Source organism: Thunnus thynnus, chromosome 20 (genome assembly GCF_963924715.1).
Source record: "Thunnus thynnus chromosome 20, fThuThy2.1, whole genome shotgun sequence".
In the NCBI taxonomy this organism is placed as follows: Eukaryota; Metazoa; Chordata; class Actinopteri; order Scombriformes; family Scombridae; genus Thunnus; species Thunnus thynnus.
The window spans coordinates 13,851,917-13,872,088 of NC_089536.1; the positions used below are offsets into that span (position 1 = coordinate 13,851,917).

The following is a 20,172-nucleotide window of genomic DNA, read 5'->3' on the forward strand; positions in this document are numbered from 1 at the left end:
TTTTATCATTGTTCTGAACGGCTTCACTCAAAGGTGGAGTGAAAAGCCGACTGCTGCAGAGAGGGGAGGGTGGCGGGTAAACACGGTATCATTTTACTATGGAAATAACAGAGCGTATTTTAATAATAGTGTTGCACTCAGTCAGTGTTATGGGTCTCTAGTTTGTCATTCTGACAGCAGCGACACTACAGGGTAACCAAGCTACCTTGGCTGTGCTGGCTAGCATCATGGATGTATAAAGAGAACTGGATACAGGAAGAGCACCAGGCTTTGAAGCAAATTTGACATAGCGGCCAAACCGTGTAATTACAATGTCACGTGATGCACACTGGCCCAAAAAGACTTTTTCCCATATACTTACATTGTGAAAGAGATGTCTGTAAATCAGCGGATACATTTTTCTGAGCGTCACAACCCCCGCGAAATGACTTGTCTCACTATCAGAATTAAATCTATTCGGTCCGATCACATTTCAAAAGCCTAGAAGAGCCGCATGATTGAATTGTTTTATCCCCATTCAAGTTAGCCGGAGGGCTAAACCGGAAGTAGCCGACTCGGCCAGTGAAAGTCACTAGTGCGCATGCTCTATCGGTCGCACAATGCGGAAGATTCGGGTACTTTCATACCGGGAAGTCGATTTTTTTTTTTTGGCTTAATGCGCCTCTGAGCAACTTTCATAGGAATGAACGGGGCCCCGCCTCCGACGCTGTATCCAGTTCTCTTTATACATCCATGGCTAGCATACACCCATGAGCTTGTTACAGCTAAGTGGTGTGCTGCCAAAATGTTCCTGGTGGAACTTGCGTTCTAGAATTATTGTTCCGCAAATTGGACTTAGTGAATTACTATTTTGATAGTAATTGTTTGGGTCACATAGTATAAAATTTGTGTCTAATATGGTTTTTCCACAAGAAAAGTTAAATTATTTCTTTAACACTGGAGGCTTTAAGTTTTCACATCACACTTGTGTAAGTTGAATATTGGACCAGGATTGGCTTCCAAAGTATATGTGATGTCACAAATCATGCTTGTAGGCTCCTCCCTTAAAATCTGATTTTCATTTAGCACAGAGAAAGTTTCCACCGCAGATTAATGTGAAAACAACTTTATAGTGTCAAATTCTGCACATATACATCATTCTGTATGGTAAATCTCAAACATTCAATTGTAGGAACAAGAAGAAAAACATTTAAGTAATCACCCTTTGATAATAGACATGAATTAAACTGACTCAGGCTTGCAATCTTCTGTCCATTAACATTACCACTGTTCAGTTTTCACCTTGTTGATCAGACTATAACAATAGTTATCTTCTCTTAAATCCATCTGAATTACTCCTGAAATGCTCTCTGTAGGTTATGGTTGCCTCTTAGAAACTAGATGCCTTGGGTTTTCAATGCATAGAAATAAGGACAGGCAAAGTAAATGGTCAGTTACATTAACAACCAAATGAAAAATCTTGGTTGTGAAATTATGCTTTCTATAATAACTACACAGTACTATAAAGAACATTCAATTGTGCATTTGAAGAAAAGTATGTTGGAAAAAAGGTGACCTCAAGGATTCCTCTGTGCCCTCTTACCTGCAGATATAGTTGGTCTTGCATGTGTTCTGAAGCGACAGACAGTTAGGTTTATCTTTATCCTCATAGGAGCAGACTGGTACAATGGTTTGTCTTCGGCGTTCTGCGCATGCTGTCTGATCCCCCGATGGACAGGAACAAAATAGCATCCCATAGCTGTATTTAGTTGGAACCTTAATTTTGGGAAGAAAAGGACAAAAAGAGCACATGTTGATGCAGGTAGTGTTGTGACCTGTAGGACAAAAAACTTTCCATTCTTTCCAGGTATCCATTGATGTCACCAAAGCTAAGATTTTCTCTCAGAAAACATGTGGCATTTTCAACTTTTAATGCAGCCTCCTCCTGTATATAGTTAAATGGTGGCAAAATTTGAACATAGGGACCTCCGATCCACTATGGCTGCAACCCAACATGAACAGTAGCTTTTAGTGATGTATTAAGTGCCATGCTAAGTAACTAAAGAGACTTTTAATGAGGAGTTGGATAGAAAGCCAGCTTAATGTGAAAATCAATTTAAAACTGAGCTTTCCATAAGCACCGGCTGCCAGCCAAACAGCTGACTACTCATTTAAGTCCAGCCGGCTACTTTATTATATTCATTTTTGATTCTAGTAAAATAGTTTTGATTGACAAGTTGTGATACGCTATGCGTGTACATTTACAACCACTAGCCTCTGCTTCAAAACAATGTGAGCATGATGTGTTGTGTCCTGCTATAGAGAGCGGAGAGTTGTCTTCACTGTTTGTCAAATATTATCAAAGTAATTGATGACAAAAGACATTAAGAATTGCATTGACTGCACAGACAGGGGACATCCTTATTACCTACTTTGGAAAACGCTGGTGGCAGCAACTTGATGACTGCGCAGTAAGTATTAAAAAGTCCACTGAAAGTGTTGCATTTTCCATATACACCACACAGACGTTTATTGGCTTAATGAATGAATAAATTATCTTTATTTACATTGTGCTTTTTACAGCAGAGCCATCTCTAAGATGCATTGCAGACACACACAGAAACAGGCAATGTTGTCAAAGTAACAGGCCTGTGTCATATGAGGAGAATGACAGAGGCCTATGTCTCAGCCTTACACTGTAATTTTACAGTTTAAAATGTAGAACGTTTTTGTATTTTTTGTCATTGACCAATTATGCAAACTAATGTCAGATGTGCCAAATCATGTTTTAAAAATAAAATATGATGTAGTGGAACTTCCTGCAGTAATATATGTGATCAAGTATAAATGTTTTTCCACATCATTAAAGAAGAAAATTGTTGGTCAGTTCATCAAGTATATTAGAATGAATACATTACTAATCCAAGTTTTGAATTGGTTTTAATTTTAATTGTTGTGAAGAATATTTCAATTTAGAACTGATACCTCGTAAATGGAAATGTGTAATGTTGATCATTTTACTGTTGCATGTGATTTAGTTTCGATCCCAGATAATTTGCTACATGAATTAGACAAACGTGTTTTTGTTTTATAGAGTAGGTAGAGGAACCAGACAGTAACATTAGAAGCATGAAGGTCCTGAGCCGACCCAGACAGGTCCACAGAGCCAGGCAGATTAAAGAACATTGTCCCTACATCAAGAGCCCTCTCGCTGTTGAGAGTATTTTCTAGAAGCAATGAAGAGTAAGACTTTCCACTCATCTTACACCTGGTCAGGTGTGTGCTCTGCCCTTTCAAATACTGAGGAATCCAGAATTAAGGAAGGGAAAGACAAGACCAGCTTCAAACATGGTTGGCTCTCTAAAAAGGACATTTCTTACTCAGAGGAGACAATAAGAAGCTAAGCAGGGCACTTTTTGAGCTGGGCAGGGATTTGGATGATAGAGAAGATGAAAATGAATAGTTGAGTTGATTCAGTAGAATCACCTGATTCTACTGAATCAACTGAGTCAAGTGATTCACATGTTTTGTTATTTTAGAGTTATTTTTGGCAGAGGTTTATTTTATAATTTAATTTAAAACCAATACATAGGCTAGATAAGACATGTCCCCCCTTAAAATAACTTTATTCTCAAAGAATAAGACTGTATTTATGTTTCTAGTAAAACAATAAATTAACCATCACTGTGTCATGTCTTGATAAACCTAACAGTGAAGGTGTCAATAAATAATAAAAACTAATAAATATGGTCTAATGATTCTTAATTAAAAAGTTCTGATCAGTCAGGAATAGGTATGGTTTTAAATATTAATAGCTGTTTACAGAGTGTGTGGGCTAAAATGCACAAGAAGCCTAATTCTCCTTTACAATACTTCACTACATGTTTACAATCAGGTATGTAAACTCATTAAAATATGCAATAATTGAGATCAGTGTATATGATGGAATAGTGGCAGTAGAATGTGCCAGAGGCCACAAGATTTGGGATTTAGGGTCAAAATTTTTCTCCAGGGGCGCTTTTTCCCACTGGCTGGCTGCTCCATATCCTTGTAGAATTGCATCTAGAAAAGCATTTGACACCTGTTTTGGGCGTTGGTTGGAGTGCCAACTACAAAATCAAACAAACAGAAAAAGAGCTGCAGATCGCTCCCAAGAATAACATGCTTAATTACCTTGTCAAAGAACTGTCGTAGGGCTTTGTGGCATTTGCGCTTGTTGCAGACCTCAGAAGCAGACACCCTGCTAGTACAGGGGTTGATGTAAGCCGAGCGGTATTTCTTACATGTGTCGTTCAGATTACAGGCCTTGGCAGCATTCAGACAGTTGTTCTCCTTCGTGGATGCAGGCTCAACTGACAGAGAGGGGAGACACATAAATTCATATTCCACATTTTAGAATTACTACTTCGCTTGTTGGTTACATTGCTGTTTAATCATCAATGATTATCAATACTTCAAACAATGAACAAAGAAGAAAGAAAAAAAAAAGAGTCATATGGGATGTACGCTCATAATTGTTATTTCCATCATCATTTCCACCACAGTACGCATGTGTCCCTAATTTTTTTTTCAAGTAAGGTATTATTTTGCATCTATTTTATTTAAATATTTTACCTGAGAAATTAAACATCTCCATTTCAATCCATAGTCCTGAGGAAAATTCAAAGTACCTCGTAGGATGAGGGGATCTTACTGTATATAGTATGAATATGGAAGGTAAAATAAAAGCTATTACGTCAATATTGACATTAATTATCCAAGTTAGCATCCTTCCCAGAGCTGTTGCCAAACCAAAGTTGTCATAATGTTGCTTAGGTATCTTTCAAGTATTTAAAACTGTATATCATTGTTGTTTTACAATTTTACACCAAAACTACATCATTTACTGCAAGAAACTGCAAAAGACACCCAGCTGTATGAGAGCTTCAAGCCTTGTTAAACTAAATCATGCTTGTATTTGCAAACACATTATACAAAAAGCATGGACAGAGAAATCTTTTACAGGGTATTCATTATAAATCATTGCACCAATTTGTTGCTCGAGTTGCTCCATTTTTGCAATTGCTTTGTTACATACTTGTTTGGACTCTGGCTAAATGGTGTACCCCTAGGTTGTTATCAGATTCCCCTGTCAGACATATTAACAATAGACAGCCACACTGCACAGTCATTCCAAGGTGACATTTGGGCAAAAGCTTAAACCCTTATTTTACCAAAAAGTACCCTACTCTTAGTGGTATCTCCCATTTTGTGTTTGTGTGATTACTGCTGTTTCTCTCATCTCATCCATGTAGCTCGAGGGTAATTTTGTTGTCCTCGGAAAACAGAAATGTGTGCCTTTTAAGATACACACACCTGCTCGGACACAATGCATTTTCCCCTGCCTTCAGTTACATGAAGTCATACTGCCTATCTTTGCTTCCATCCCACTATGCCTCTCCTTCAACCCAAGCTAAAGCACTATGTGGCCAACATCATCACTCTCCCATCTCATTTTTCTCATTTGTTGTAGTTAAATTCCTTCCTGCCCGACTGACTTTGCACAGTAACACAAACTGTATCCTCAGCTTCTGCACGGAAGAATGAATTCTGTAATTCTGCCTTTTGAGGTGGAATTGAAGCTCACTGCACTCTTTCATGCACCACAGAATGAACCATGATTAAATCCGAATACATTCTTGAACCTTGGGTTAATCACATATTAGAAAACCCATTACTTATAGCTGACAAGTGCCTAGAGATGTGGGATGTGATCCTTTAGTGGCTGTTTGTAGCTCTTGGGCCGTAGGTGTGACAGTTTTACCTCAATTACTGTTACCCAGAGGGGGAAACACTTACCTTAGTTGTATTAAAAACACACTTTTTAAAAAAGTTCTTACTTTGAGAAGTTAGATTAAAATATGGTTCTGTGTGTATATGTGTGTGTTTGTGTTCATGTAGCACAAGGGCTCGAGCTAAGTGTGAGTAAGAAGGTGAAGCTGTAGGTCACAGTGTGAATTCATATAGATATAACACCCCACAGCAGGAAAAAACCTTTCCAATCAGGAGCATTTCTGCATTTAATAAGCTAGTTTTGAGGTCATATTTTCTCTGTTTCCAGAGTAATTCCACTGCACACCATATTTTATTGTCCGTAAGAAAACATTCAAGTTAATGGAGAATCATGACGTTGATATTGTGAATTTCAGCCATAACTTTGTTTGAATCTCCCACAAGAGCACATGAAGAGCATTATTTTCATCAGAAATGATTGCTGCAACAAGGTTTTGTACTAAGTCATACAGTATGTCATTACCAATGAGCTCTATAAACAGGGCAACGGATAAAATGTTGAAGATTGTTTTTTATTAGTTGTCTACAGTTCATTCTATGCTCCTTGTGCCATTTAATTGTGTGCTGCAGTGTGATTTTAATCATAAAAAAACAATCTTTGCTTGTTTTTGTAATCCTCTTACTGTCTCAATGTCTCTATTGTCACATTTCTCTGTAAAAGGCAATGATATGTTAAATGTACCGTATTCATATCTTTCACACGAAAAGTCCATCAACAACAAAGGGGATTTGTGAGCAAGCTGAAAACTGGATTCTTACAATACTGTTGTAACATATTATTGAAAAATACATTTTGTACACATGTATTCTTAGACTATACATTCATTAATTTCACTAAGCGTTGTTCTAGGTCCTTGTATCATTCGTCTATTGACCTTGCAGTGCAACAAGAACTCCTAAATGTCCGCCTAAAATAAAACATCCTATCTGGTTAAAAGGCACGCTGTCTTAAGAAAAAAAAAATATAAATCTCACTTAGTCTTCTTAAGTTTCACCCCCTGAGCAAGGCCACCATGTTGCCATTGATGTAGACCAAATGACAAGCCAATGGAGCAAACACTGGAACCTGACCCTTTGACCCCTCATAGGTTGATACAAAATACCTTCTGACAGACTGCCAGTCAGGTAGAGTTAAACTAGGAATTTCAAAGTAGAGGTTAATTATGGTGTCCTGGGGGGGCTGTCTTCACTAATACAGTGAATGTGAGAATATGAGAACCAAAAGTCTCTATTGTACAGCTGCCAAAATGTCCATTTGACACATTTCTAAAATGCAATTACAAAAACACCTTTTCAGAGATGTTCTTATACATCTGTGAGCTCAAGCGTAAGTGTGTGACCCCCAAAACAAACCTCAAGAGCCTGCTGGCGCATGAAAATGGTTTTAATAAGGTCCAGTTAAGCATTCCCTAAAACATAGTCTTTGAAATGTTTAGTCTCATATCTTCCCTTTCTGTAACATTTTCTCCAAGTATGAATAAGCCACCCTTTTTTATGCAGATAATACATAATTTCATGCAGCTCTCAGCGCGGCTAAAAAATCCTGAGTTTAGTTTCTCAGAGGTCAAAGCTGAATGGAAACACTTGCTTTCAATACCTGATTCTACTTCATTCACTAGTCCAAATACTCCAACCAATAATTGTATTACAGAGCCTCCATTTGCAATCCGGATAATACTTCAAAATCAAACTCCTTCACAAAGTATCGCTGCTTTACTTAATCCTTCTTAACCTAACTGTCCATTTAGTGGAACTCTTTGTCATCTCCCGTAATGGAAAGAAAACAGCAGTGGTCACAGCCTTCTCCTTCATGGCACCCTGCCTTCAGGCATCCTGCCAACATCACTAAATCCATGCCAGTGTCTCTGTATTTATGACCAGACCCAAGACCCATTTATTAAGTGCACCCATGTAATTAGCAAAATCTCACTTAGTTCCTACTGCACCAGCTATTCCTTCCCTTTATATAATCCCCTGCTCAGTCATTCAGCCTGTTTTCATTCAGAAAGAGTGCAAAGCCCTCAGCATTGCAGATATCTGCTATATTCAGTATGATTATGATATAAGCTCATAAGGATGATATTGTTGGACTGTGAGACTCATGTGGACCATGAGGACTCAGTACGTGTTCACCAAATTATATGTTGGGAATGAAAGTGATATGTCTCTTGTGGATATGACTCACTTTGGAAATGACGTTAAGTAAGAAGACTGAACATATGGCGCCACTGTCACTGTGGGATAGTGGAGGGAAATCAAGTGCAAGGGCACAACATTGTGGTTGCACCTGTCCATGCAATGAGTGAGTCAGATATGGAGGGAACCAGTCACACTTCTGCTTTCTGTTTTCAAGAAATCTGTTTTATATTCAGATTCAACTTGGCTAATTAGAAGTGCTGTCCATTTATTGTCTCATCAGCAGCAGTTGCCAAAGAATACCGTAGGGGACTTAATTCCTTCCCTTCACTTGATCTTCCTACGTCAAGCATTAGTTGTTAAAACCATGAGCTTACTGTATATTTACATATTTATTGTACATGTCAATGTGGGATATGTAAGAAAAGCCTGGGGCACTGCGATGATTTTAAGTTTTGTGTATGTCACTGTCAGCGTATGGGTATATGTGCAGGGTGCTTTGCATGTAGATGATGCATGTTTCTATACAACAGTATGCACACAAAACTGTAATAATGCATACACAGATTTGTCTGAACGTGTGTTTGTGTACATGTATGTTTGCGTGTGTGGGTGTAGGGTGTGGTTAGCTCACATCAAATAATTCCATGCCTGACTGAAAACATTATCCCGTGTCACCTGTAGCCTACAGCGTTTTATTTTCTTATCTCAAAGCCATGATTAGCCATTGCCTGCATCACTTGCGTATCCACTTGGCTCCCTGCACACAGCTTGTCATGGCTAAGCCATCAGGTACACTCATCTTGGTGAGGAATGTCTATTCTCCAAGCTGCTTTACAGAGCCGCCATCATTCAATAACACTCATATGTGTCAGAGTGGCAAAGAACATTGAGGGGAGTGTGTTAGTCAGTATGTGAATGACGTGCATGTGTGTGTGTGTTCTCGGCTTTGATGACTGATAATGTGTCTGATAGTACTTGCTCATTGACATTCTTGGCATGATGCATGTTATCAAGTATTATTTTTGATTTGCATGATGTGGCAAAGTGTCAAAACTTGGTGGCAAAGTAAAATAAAGTAAAATAACATTCCTCTGGGTATGTTACGCTTCAACATTTTAAAGGGGATGTATCATGCATGTTTCCAGGTCTATATTTTTATTCTGAGGCTTCACTGGTATAGCCTATCCTTGCATGATTTACATTTCAAAAAACTATGTAACCACTTATACTGGCTCTTTATGCAGCCCCTCAGTTCAGCTTGTCTGAAACAGGCTATTTTCGCTCCTGTCTCTTTAAGGCCGTCCTCCCGATGAGCCCACTCTGTTCTGATTGGCCAGTTTGTGGGAGCTGTGGCTTGGCCCACTTCCAGTTACTTGGGAGGCTACGTTAATACACAGTAGCAGTAAGATTCCCCTTCTTGTTTGCACTCTTTACTTGAAATGGAAACTTCTGAAATACATCTGTACATGGAACAACCTTATCAACAAAGGACATGTGCGAACAATCTGACATCATCATGAAGAGGAAGTAGAGGTAACATTGCAAAAAACGTTCACCTCAAGTTTTGGAACATGTTTAAAATAGACATCTGGCATCACAACAGTATAAAAACAACAGAAAATCACAAAAAGTATGATATGTCCCCTTTTAAATCATGTGCCCGCAACACAACTGAATACTTACAATATGTTTTACCATGCTAAATAATTCAGGCTAGAATATGGCTGGACCTTTTATTGGTATAAATCACCAATCATCTATAGTTTTAAGCATATCAGTCTTATGACTATAGTGGCTAAACTGATTAAAGACACGTGGCAGGTTGGAGGTGTCCCTTCAAACAACTTAGATTACTTTTTATTGCACAGATTTTGGTGTTATTGTGTCCTCCTCTGTGCTTTATGCAGATATCTCATGTTAAACAATCAGGCTTTCTGTTACAATGAAAACTAAGTATGCTTGTTTTTTGTTTCTTTCACTTCATGCCTAAGTTTGAATATTTGATTACACAGCATATAAGTGAACTTCTAATCCACAACTTGAGTCTGTTATTGGGATTTGAGCTCCATCTTGTTAATTCAGTTGGAATAAATTGTGTTATTCTGCGGTTACAGAGGGGCAGAACGAAAACAAAGGAGAAGCGTGTGAAAGGAAATGCCTTTGGATGATTCGCTGATACGTCTTGTGTAAAAAGGATCAACAGATTTAAAACGTTTCTTCTGCTGATGGCCATGTTTGCTCATATATTATGCACAGTTCACAGGCATGCTGGGCTGGCGGCAGAGGACAAACACTACTGAGGATTAATCTGTTGCTTCAGGCAACTAGACCCACTCAATTATTCTTGAGATCTGCACTTTGCAATGGAAAACCATCGTGCTAAGCTTCATCTCTTGTTCACAGACTCGATTGTCAGTAAGACTGTTGATGAGCTATGAGGATAGATGCTAGGCTCAGTGGTATGACCAGTACTAGTGAAAATCCCTCCCTGTGATTGGCTGCTTACTTGTTAATTGAGGAACTGGCTTGAGGGTTTTTTTTTTAAACCTTTGCTCATTTTTATGTACAGTATGTGATACGCCAAAAATCTTGTTGGAAAGAAATCTGTGTTTATACCACTGGTGTCAGACTTTTTATGGAAATACAGAATCAGTTCATCTTGTCTTCAAAAGTATCGTACTTATAATGAGTTGGGAATGTGATCGTACAAGCAGATATGCCCTGCAGTAATACTTGCTTTTCTCAACTCTCTCTGTGGGATTGCAAAGAAGCTGCATCCGGAATCACCACCACAAAGTTGTCTTACACTCATTGTTCTTTGGAATTTTACTTATTGATGCCCTCAAGTACACCAGTAGATTATTTTTACAGACATAAACATGGTGTGTTGTACAGAAGCTCTCTTTTTCTCTTGTTAAGGGCAGTTATTTGGTCCCATCATTCCCCCAGTCTGCACAACAGCATTGTGTTACATCTCTGAAAGCCACTTATTCATCTATTTATAAGTGACACAGCATTTAATTTCAGCCTTTCCAGGAGACTACAGTCTAGCAATTGCTTGCTTGGAGGTCATGCCTTTCAATTTGAATGGATACTGTGATAAATACATCATAAGTCAAGCTTTGTGCAGAACCGGGAAAAGAAAAGTGAATTAATGAAGGTAGTACTCAAAACTCATTGCAAATATACAATTTGTGGTGTCTTTGATTGTTGTTTCTAAATAAAGAGTTTTAGGCAAAAGGAAGGTGTCTTATAAAATATATGCTTAAACATATTTAGATTAAAATTGGATAAAATGTGTATAATAGGTATCTGTTTTCAGCCATTATACCATAGTAAGCATCATGTCTTAGTAGTTGACCCTTGGGATGCAGTATGGATCATTCTACGCTGGCTCACATGTGCATTATTTTACCCTGCGGATCGCCTCAGGCCCGGCTTAGTTGCAGACAGGAATGAGGTCACTTATGGAAAATGGATTCCTGATATCTAACCCATTAAGTGATTTATTTTTTTCTTAGACTGCCTTTGGCTGTTTACCCAGCGCTATATATTAAACTGGCTACAGAGCTCCAGCTCTACCTCTGCATCCCGATTTATCTTGCTCACATACTCTCATACTGATTTCTTACACAGTAATAGCACCTGATAATGATAAAAAAAAAAAAAAACACAAGTTAAGCTGCCGTGTCTTCCATACTCTTAGTTACTGACTTTGATAGAAGAGCACATTAGCAGATCAGATTTTTAAATATGGCTTATCAAGATTTAAACATTTGATCAGGTGGATTCCTCTGATTTTTTGGGGGGGTCATCTTAGCAACATCAAACTAATGATTTTGTATTTTCAGCTGCTTTTTCTTCTCTGCCTTTTAATAATCTCTGTTTTGTTGTTTGTTTTATTGCTAGTCCCATTATCTGAAAGCCTCACAAATCCTAACCACTTTTTCAGTTTCAATTTATTTTCTTTCAATTCTCCTTAGTCTCGGATTGCCAGACCTATCTGTCTGCACTACATTTGCACAACTCAAGAGCAAATTCCAAGAAATGATTCTTTACTCTGCTGGAACAGTACAACTCTTTTGTATATGTTTGAAACACAGTTAACCATTATGTCATCGCATGTGGAGCAGAGCCACTGTGATACACTATGTGGATTCAATCAAAGCGAGAGCCAGAGAGAGAGAGAGAGAGTACGAGAGGGAGCAAGAGAATCAAATGACCGTTTTTTTTCACTGAAATGGTAGTTGGCCAGTGCAGCAGGCGCCCTCCTCCAGCCAGAAAGTCCAACATTGAAGGGTGCCAGAGAGTGCTGCACTTGTCACAGACACAGCTCTTGTTCTGTCAGAGCCATAGAACGCAGACAGATGGTTAATTGCTCCTCTGTGCATGTGTGTGTGATCTCAGCAGATCTAAATACGGGCCTGTCTAGGTGTATGTTTCCAAATCCACCTGCACTCCCATTGACATTTGAGCACATACAGAGCATACAGAAAGTTTTCGGACCCTTTCAAGTTTTCCACATTTTGTTATGTTTCAGACTCATCTTAAAATTTATTCAATCAATATGTTTACTCATCAATCTACACACAATACTCCACTCTGGGATAAAAAGTCGCCTGAATCTGAAACAATGACGAACCAAAATCACTCCAGGACTTTCACAGACTTTTCCCGTAGCCACTCCTTTGTTTTCTTGGCGGGATGCTTCGGGTCGTTGTCTTGTTGAAATGTAAACTTTTGCCCCGGCACTCTGAGCACTCTGGAAAAGGTTTTCACTCAGGATTGCTCTATATTTTTCTGCATCCATCTTTCCCTCTATCCTGACTTGTCTCCCTGTCCCTGTCATAGAAAAACATCCCCACAGCATGATGCTGCCACCACCATGTTTGACTGTAGGGATGCATTAATGAGGTGATACTCCGTGCCTAGTTTCCTCCACACACGCCATTGGGAATTGTGGCCAAATAGTTCAATCTTCGCTTCATCAGACCAGAGGATTTTGCTTCTCATGGTCTGAGAGTCATTCAGGTGCCTTTTGGCAAACTCCCAGCGGGCTATCATGTGCCTATTAGTGAGAAATGGCTTCCGTCTGGCCACTCTACAATAAAGATTCAAGATTCACAATGTCCCAGAGGGGCAATTTGCTTTACGGACAATAATCCAACAGAAATACATACATCACACACAACACAGCACAAGATCCGTATCTCGTACACTGTCACCACGAATCATGGGAAAAAGAAAGGAAGACGCGATGACATCCTATGTTACAGTTTGTTTAAGAAACCAATAGCAGATGGAACAAAGGACAATCTGTATCTATTAGTGCTACCTTTGGGGAGACTAAACCTCTGCCCTGATGGAAGCATCTGGAATTCAACATGTAGGCCTAAAGGATGTTGAGGGTCCAAAACAATAGTCTGTGCCTTTGAGACAACCCTCAATTCATACAGTTGTTTAAGGTCATTAAGGGTAGCACCAGTAATCTTTTGGCACAGCTTGACAGTTTTCTCCAGTTTGTTCCTATTTTTAAGACTAAAACTGCCAAACTGGCAAATCATAGAACAAGAAAGGACAGACAGATAAAAGAAGAAATAAACATTTTCATCAATGTCATGTCCACATTAAAACTTTGCAACTTCCGTAAAAAGAACTACTGGTGATTTGCCCTTTTACGTATAGCATCTGTATTTGCATCAAATTTAAGCTTCTCGTCTAGGACAGTGCCTAAATACTTATATTGTTGCACTGCTGCCAGTGGTTCACCCTTAATCACACATGGTGCAGGGGCAGGGGGAAGGGGCCTCCTCCGAAAATCAATAAAATGATAAAGGCCTGATTGGTGAAGTGCTGCACTGACGGTTGTTCTTCTGTAAGGTTCGCCCATCTCCACAAAGGAACTCTGGATCTCATTCATAGTGACCATTGGGTTCTTGATTACCTGTCTGACTGAGGCCTTTCGTCCTCGATCGCACAGTTTGGCTGGGCGGCCAGATCTGGGAAGACTGTTAGTGGTTTCAAACTTCCACTTTAGAGTAATGGAGGCTGCCATGCTCTCGGGCACTTTCAATGCTGCAGAAATGTTCTTGTATCCTTGCCCAGATCTGTACTTGACAAAAACCTGTCTCACAGGTCTACAGACAATTCTCTGGCTCATGGCTTGCTTTTCACTCTGACATACACCATCAACTGTGAGACCTTATATAGATAGGTGTGTGCCTTTCCTAATTATGTCCAGTGAATTCAATTAGGCGCAGATGGACTCCAATCAAGTTGTAGAAGCATCTCAAGGACCACTGACAGAAGTAGGATGCACCAGAGGTCAATTGCGACTGTCATAACAAAGGGTCTGAATACTCATGTAAACTGGATATTTCAGTCTTTTATTTTCAATAAATTAACATAACACTCCAAAAACCTGTTTTTGCTTTGTCATTGTGGTGTATTGAGTGTAGACTGATGAGAAAAAATGAATTCAATCCATTTTAAGATGAGTCTGAATAATAACAAAATGTGGAAAACTTGAAAGGGTCTGAAAATTTTCCGTATGCACTGTATATGGCATTTAGATTCAGCAAGCAACATTTCTGTTAGAGTTTTCCTTTTTTAATGCAGGCATTCAGCCCCCAGCAAGCTAACAACACACTCAAACAGCTCAAACAACACACGTTCAACTCTAAAAGGATGATTAATTCCAACATAAATGCTTCTTCCAGCATTAGTACTGTGACAGTGGAAAAACATGCAGACCTCTCATCATTGCTTTGAGAGCTGAATGTGAAATATAGTAAATTACTCTGCTTTGTGTACGCTGGGTCACAGTGGCAGATAAAAGCTTTTGTGGTGGATAATGGGCGTTGAAAGCTGCAGCCTGAAACCAGACAGCAATAGAAAGGAGTGGTTGTCAAGTAGTGACAGATATGTAGGGGCGATGTGGTGACTTAAGCTGGGTTTAAACACATCTGAGAAGTAATGGCTCTATGTACAATTACTCAACTGTGCAGTGTCCAAACTTAAACCTACAGGAATGTCAAGGATGTAAAAGCAGCATCTTACCAGCTATGATGGGGGCCAGGCGGAAGATATCCGAGAGCCGACTGTTGACTGGTTCATACGGAGAGTATTCCAGTAAATCATTACCTGCATGGGGAAAAAATGATTGTCACCAATGTGTGCTTGAAAGTGTGTATGTGGTGTGGGTGGATGCTATGTGATTCTCTTTAACATAATATCAAGTATACTAAATGGATATTTGGGTAATCCCTGATAATTACTCATAGTGCTTATTTTATCAGTAATATGACGTTTTCATATAATTACACAATAGAAGGTTAACCTTACAGTACTACAGGTTCACTCTGTATCAAGTTATCTTGTCTAACATTGGTTTTACACTGTTTCAGTGAACAAATATGCTATTTGGGAACAGGTTGCATCACTAATTAATTTCGGGCACTACGGGGATTATAAATGACATGCATAGAGCATATTACCAGCTTGACTTTATGGTAGGCTGTTAAATTTGCATGTCCAAGATGTACAGTAAGAAGAGAATGAGTTCAAAGTACTGTACTTGATTACAAATTTGAGGTACTTGTACTTTACGTGACTATTCCCATTTTTATGCTCCACTACATTTCTCAGACAAATATTGTACTTTTTACTCCTTTACACTTATCTGACAAATGTCTCAAGTGCTTTGCTGTTACAGCTTATACACACAATATATAATTTTATAAAATATATGCATTTTTAAATTAAACTATACCTATTAAGTGGTAAAATTCGCTCCACCTCGACCAGCTACAACACTGAAATGCTGCTTAATACACATTAATGCATCAGTGATATTAATCCAGTTTCATAATATGATCTAACAATGACAGCCTGCATAATAAGCACTGTAATTTTATATTTGACATTTTAAGTACATTTTGCTGATGATTATTTCACTACCTTTTCTTTGAGTACAATTTCAAATGCATTACTTTTACTCGTAATGGAGAATTTTTGTACGTGGTGGAGCAACTTTCACTCAAGTAAGGGATCTGCATATACTTCTTTCACCACTGAATGTTAGTTATTTTAATTGTGAGCTCATTAATCAATCAACGAATAATCAATAATATTTCCCTGAATCAGTGCATTACCCTGTAAACTCTGAAATATGCTCCAGAAGATCCGGAGACAGTTTTTCTCCTTCTTCATGCCTCTTCTACACCTGCAGTTATACAGCGGGCTCTGCTTCATGGCTTCTATAGCGCTGCGGCACTCGCCCTGCGCCTCGGGACCGGTGACCGCGCTGAAGTTGCTCTCCCTCCCCGCCACGCACTGCCTCATCGTCCGGTACTTTGTGCTGCAGCTGTACTCTTTTAGACATTGCTCACTGGCCTTTACGCAGTCCAGGCGGGCGGGCCGGGAGGCTGAGCCGCTGTCACCCTTCAAGGTGAACACTGAATCTAGGAGTCACAAGAAATCAGTCAGAAACGAGCTGTGTTGTCGGCGTACGCTCATTTTTCGACATTAAACGTCATCTAAGAGTAGTCTGTTTAATTGGAGAGCACAAATAATAGCCTATACTAAATGCACTGAGCATTTAACAAACTTTTTGCGCCTTGAATGTTCACAATCGTGCCAGAACAAATCACACAAATGCACATTGTTTTGCTGCTAGCAGTAAAAGAACAGGTGCATGTTTTAAATTATATCATAGCATGTAGCCTATTATAATTTAGACCTTATAGAAATTCAACAGATGAATATGTCACTTACCCGGGAAGGACAATATAATGACAAAAGTTGTTAAAATCATCGCGCTTGAGGATGTTACGTGTGTTTGGGTTAAAGAGATGTTTCGGGGATTATAATAAAGTGTCAAGAGAACTTGTCAGACTGATCCGCTTTTCTTCCTGTTGCACATCATGTGTTGTGGTGCATCCTGTAGATCCAACACGGAGAATCCAAACTCTGGAGTCCAACAGCTAAAACCACATCGTGCAAACCTGCCGGAGTTTCGGTAAACAAAAGTGAGACTTGCAGAGACGCGCTGACGGCGGAGCATTTCCACTTCACTCTGCTGCCATCAGCTCCTCTCTGTCTGTCCGCCGCTCTGCCAAACACACACACACACACACACACACACACACACACACGCACACACAGATAAACAGACACACGCACAAACACACACAGACAGCGCGGCACAGGAGCTGTCAGTAGGTTTGAGGACAAAACTTTACAGGCACGACCAAGAAGAGTCAGTGGTTAAAGTGATTGAAACAATTAATATAACTTTAATTGTCCTTCACTGCCCGTCATGGGTTGAAAGCATGTTTAAATTATACATCCCAAAAGCTGGAAAAATAAAAATTACATTCCGCTTGGCAGATGGAGAGACAACAACGCCGTTTGATCCGGACTGCTCTGATGAGAAATCGCGAGGCTCTGGATGTAGCGCGCGAGGGCGTGACGTCATGCGACTGTGCGCACGATAACCTTAATAAATCCATTAACAGCCTCAATTTACATCCAGCTATTATGACGGTGGAAACAAATTGATGGCCAGCGGCGAGCAGGTTGCATCTGTAAGAATATTTCAGCTGGATTGAGCTCACTCATTAAAGGGGACCTGTTATGCTTTTCCTTATTTTCTGTCATATATATAATGTTACAGAGTCAGATATTCATATCAAACGTGGCCAAAGTGTCAAACAATGAGGTATATGTATATAGAAGTAATCCCCGTTAGCAAAAAGCTCAGGCTTCAGATTGCTCTGAATGCTCAGTTTCAGGTTTTTCTTCTTTCAGCCCGAACTGATGTCGGCTTGTGACGGATTTCTTTATATGGTCATCTGCACAGTGCGCAAGTTCACTGCTCTGCTCCTCTTCCTCTTCCTCGTCGTGCTGGCACGCTGTAAGTGTTTTCCATTACACAGCACTGCAAAGTAAAATAACAGAGGCTGAACTGAGGGGCTGCATAAAGGGCCAGAATAAGATAAATAAGGAGTTTTTTGAATCAAGCAAAGCTAATCTAGTGGAGTCCCAGAATAAAAAATATATAGCTGGAAGTGAGCAGAATATGTCCCCTTTAACTCAGTGTAAAATCAACATTTATAATAGCTAATTATATATTTATGTAACCTTCAGGCTTGTTCAACAAGAGAACCTAATAGATTTAAAATGTTGAACAGCTAAGTTGTCACAGTGTGTCTCAATAACTCACTGAAGGTCATTAAATTCTTAATTTGTCCTCTTAGCTCAGCTCTTGGGTATGAATTAAACTCTTTACAGCTAACATTTGACAGAGTGGATAACCTATAATTGTTTTTTGTAAGATGTTCAAAAGTTTCAAGGTATTTTAATCCCTCAAACTGAATAGCACAATGGTAAGTGGAATTGGGGGGAGAGAGAAAAATCATATTGCTTTATCTGAAATTGCAGTTACCATATAAATTTTGATAACTGTTGAAAGAACTTTTTCTATCAAAGATTGTTTTTCTGCACTGAAAAAAAAAATGCAGATTTAGAGAATGAGCGAAAAATGAGACAGAAAATTTTGGGACCTTGCAGCTGGTTTTGCAGACGAGACTGTGTGCACAACAACAGAAACTGTTTAGGAGCCACCTGAAACATCTGTCCTTACAACTGAGTTCGGATGCTGTAATAAATGTGCTGCATTATGTTCGATTGCTACATTAAAAGCTGATGTTCTTACATTATGCTGCTGTGATTAAATGTCGTGCTTACTTTCAAATGCTTACATTAAGTAGAACTTTCACTGTGCCAGTTTTTGTGCTGAATTACCCCTAAAATCTATAGGAAAAGATTTATAAGTATATTTTGTCTGTGACGAGCAGGGAGGAAACAATGAAAACACATTACTGTAACAGAACTTCCCTCAATGCATACCTACATTTTCTTTTTTATCTTTTTGGGATGGCATGCACAGTAACTATCCGGCTACTGGGAGCTCCTTCTTTTTTTTTTTTATATTTGCATGACTCTGTCTATTCATGTCTGTCTATACAGGAGCTAATTTAGTCCAGCTGTTACAGGCGCTTGCTTAAAGACACCTCTGCAGGATTTCACACTATATTTTATATTGGTGTTGCTAACATCTCAACTAGTTAATACACTAATTAAATAAAACATGAACCTTAAGGAAAAGACCAGGGGTGCACTTCACACAGCAAATACCATATACTGCATTTAATGAGTGTGGCTTTTGTTAAAGCACTCATCAAATAACTAAATTGTTTACATGATGAAATGTGTCAGGATCTGACTTGACACCTCTGCTAAATAATTTCCTGGGGGAAATCCTGCTCAGGAGAAAATATTGATACAACAATGTACCAGCTGTTAAATTTATGGAACAAAGCCCTTTAAGTGTCAAAGCACGTTTCATTTACTATCCTCTTTAGCCTGTTTAGTTTGCTTTGCTGCTCCTAGCCACTCAACTTTGGTTAGGTGATACACATGACATGCGGAAGTCAAAAAGTGAGTGAAAAAGCAACAGCAGCAACATTTTGGAAAGACTCAATGGCCCAGAATATAAAAAAAGGCAAAAAATTAAGGGTAACCTCATCAGGGAAAAAGGTCAATTCAGACAGGGATCCCTGCAGGACTGTTGAGTATGTTGTGGTAGGTATAGAAACAAAATATTATTTTCTAAGACTGATGGTCCTTTTGCTGGATTTATATTGAGTTTTAAAATAAAAAATTAGCCTACTACACCTGAAATAAGCTGTGATTGTGTTTATTTAGCTACTACATTATATAATTTCTATTATAAAGTGAAAAACTTGGGAAAAGCATCTATAGTTTTATAGTATTATTGTTTTATTTGCTTCAGGTCGAAGAGGACAATGCAAACATATAGTATTGTATATGAAAAGCCTGTATAGGGGAAATGAGTTTGATTGAAGCATGACTGATTAATCAGTTGTGAGTGCTCAGTGGATTACATTAGTATCATAATAAAAACTCATCTGTTAGATATAAGTCATGTCACATTTTACACCGTAAGGTGCAGGCAGGCATTAAAGAAATTGATTTGTTTATTGTATAGAGACCGATGAAAAGATCAGAACGCTTCTGTGTAGCCTTGAAAACTTCAAGATTAACTAGCTCTCAGACCATCCCAATAGAGTTCTCTTCAGTAATTTATATTCAGTTGTATTGTTAAACAGATGGCACTTTGTCATCTTTAATGAAGTG

At 38.9% G+C, this 20,172-nt stretch overlaps 1 protein-coding gene across 1 annotated transcript in view; it reads right to left on the reverse strand.

Annotated features, from left to right (window-relative positions):
* gfra1b (gdnf family receptor alpha 1b) overlaps positions 1-17,591 on the reverse strand; it is a 29,972-nt gene extending 12,381 nt beyond the window's left edge. The window contains exons 1-5 of the mRNA XM_067576396.1: positions 16,726-17,591; positions 16,104-16,412; positions 15,010-15,093; positions 4,153-4,331; positions 1,583-1,755 (exon numbers count right to left, since the gene is read on the reverse strand). Coding sequence (XP_067432497.1) covers positions 1,583-1,755; positions 4,153-4,331; positions 15,010-15,093; positions 16,104-16,412; positions 16,726-16,765 — 785 coding nt within the window. The 5' untranslated portion in view covers positions 16,766-17,591. The remainder of the gene's footprint in view (positions 1-1,582; positions 1,756-4,152; positions 4,332-15,009; positions 15,094-16,103; positions 16,413-16,725) is intronic.
* Between the last annotated feature and the right edge of the window lie 2,581 nt (positions 17,592-20,172).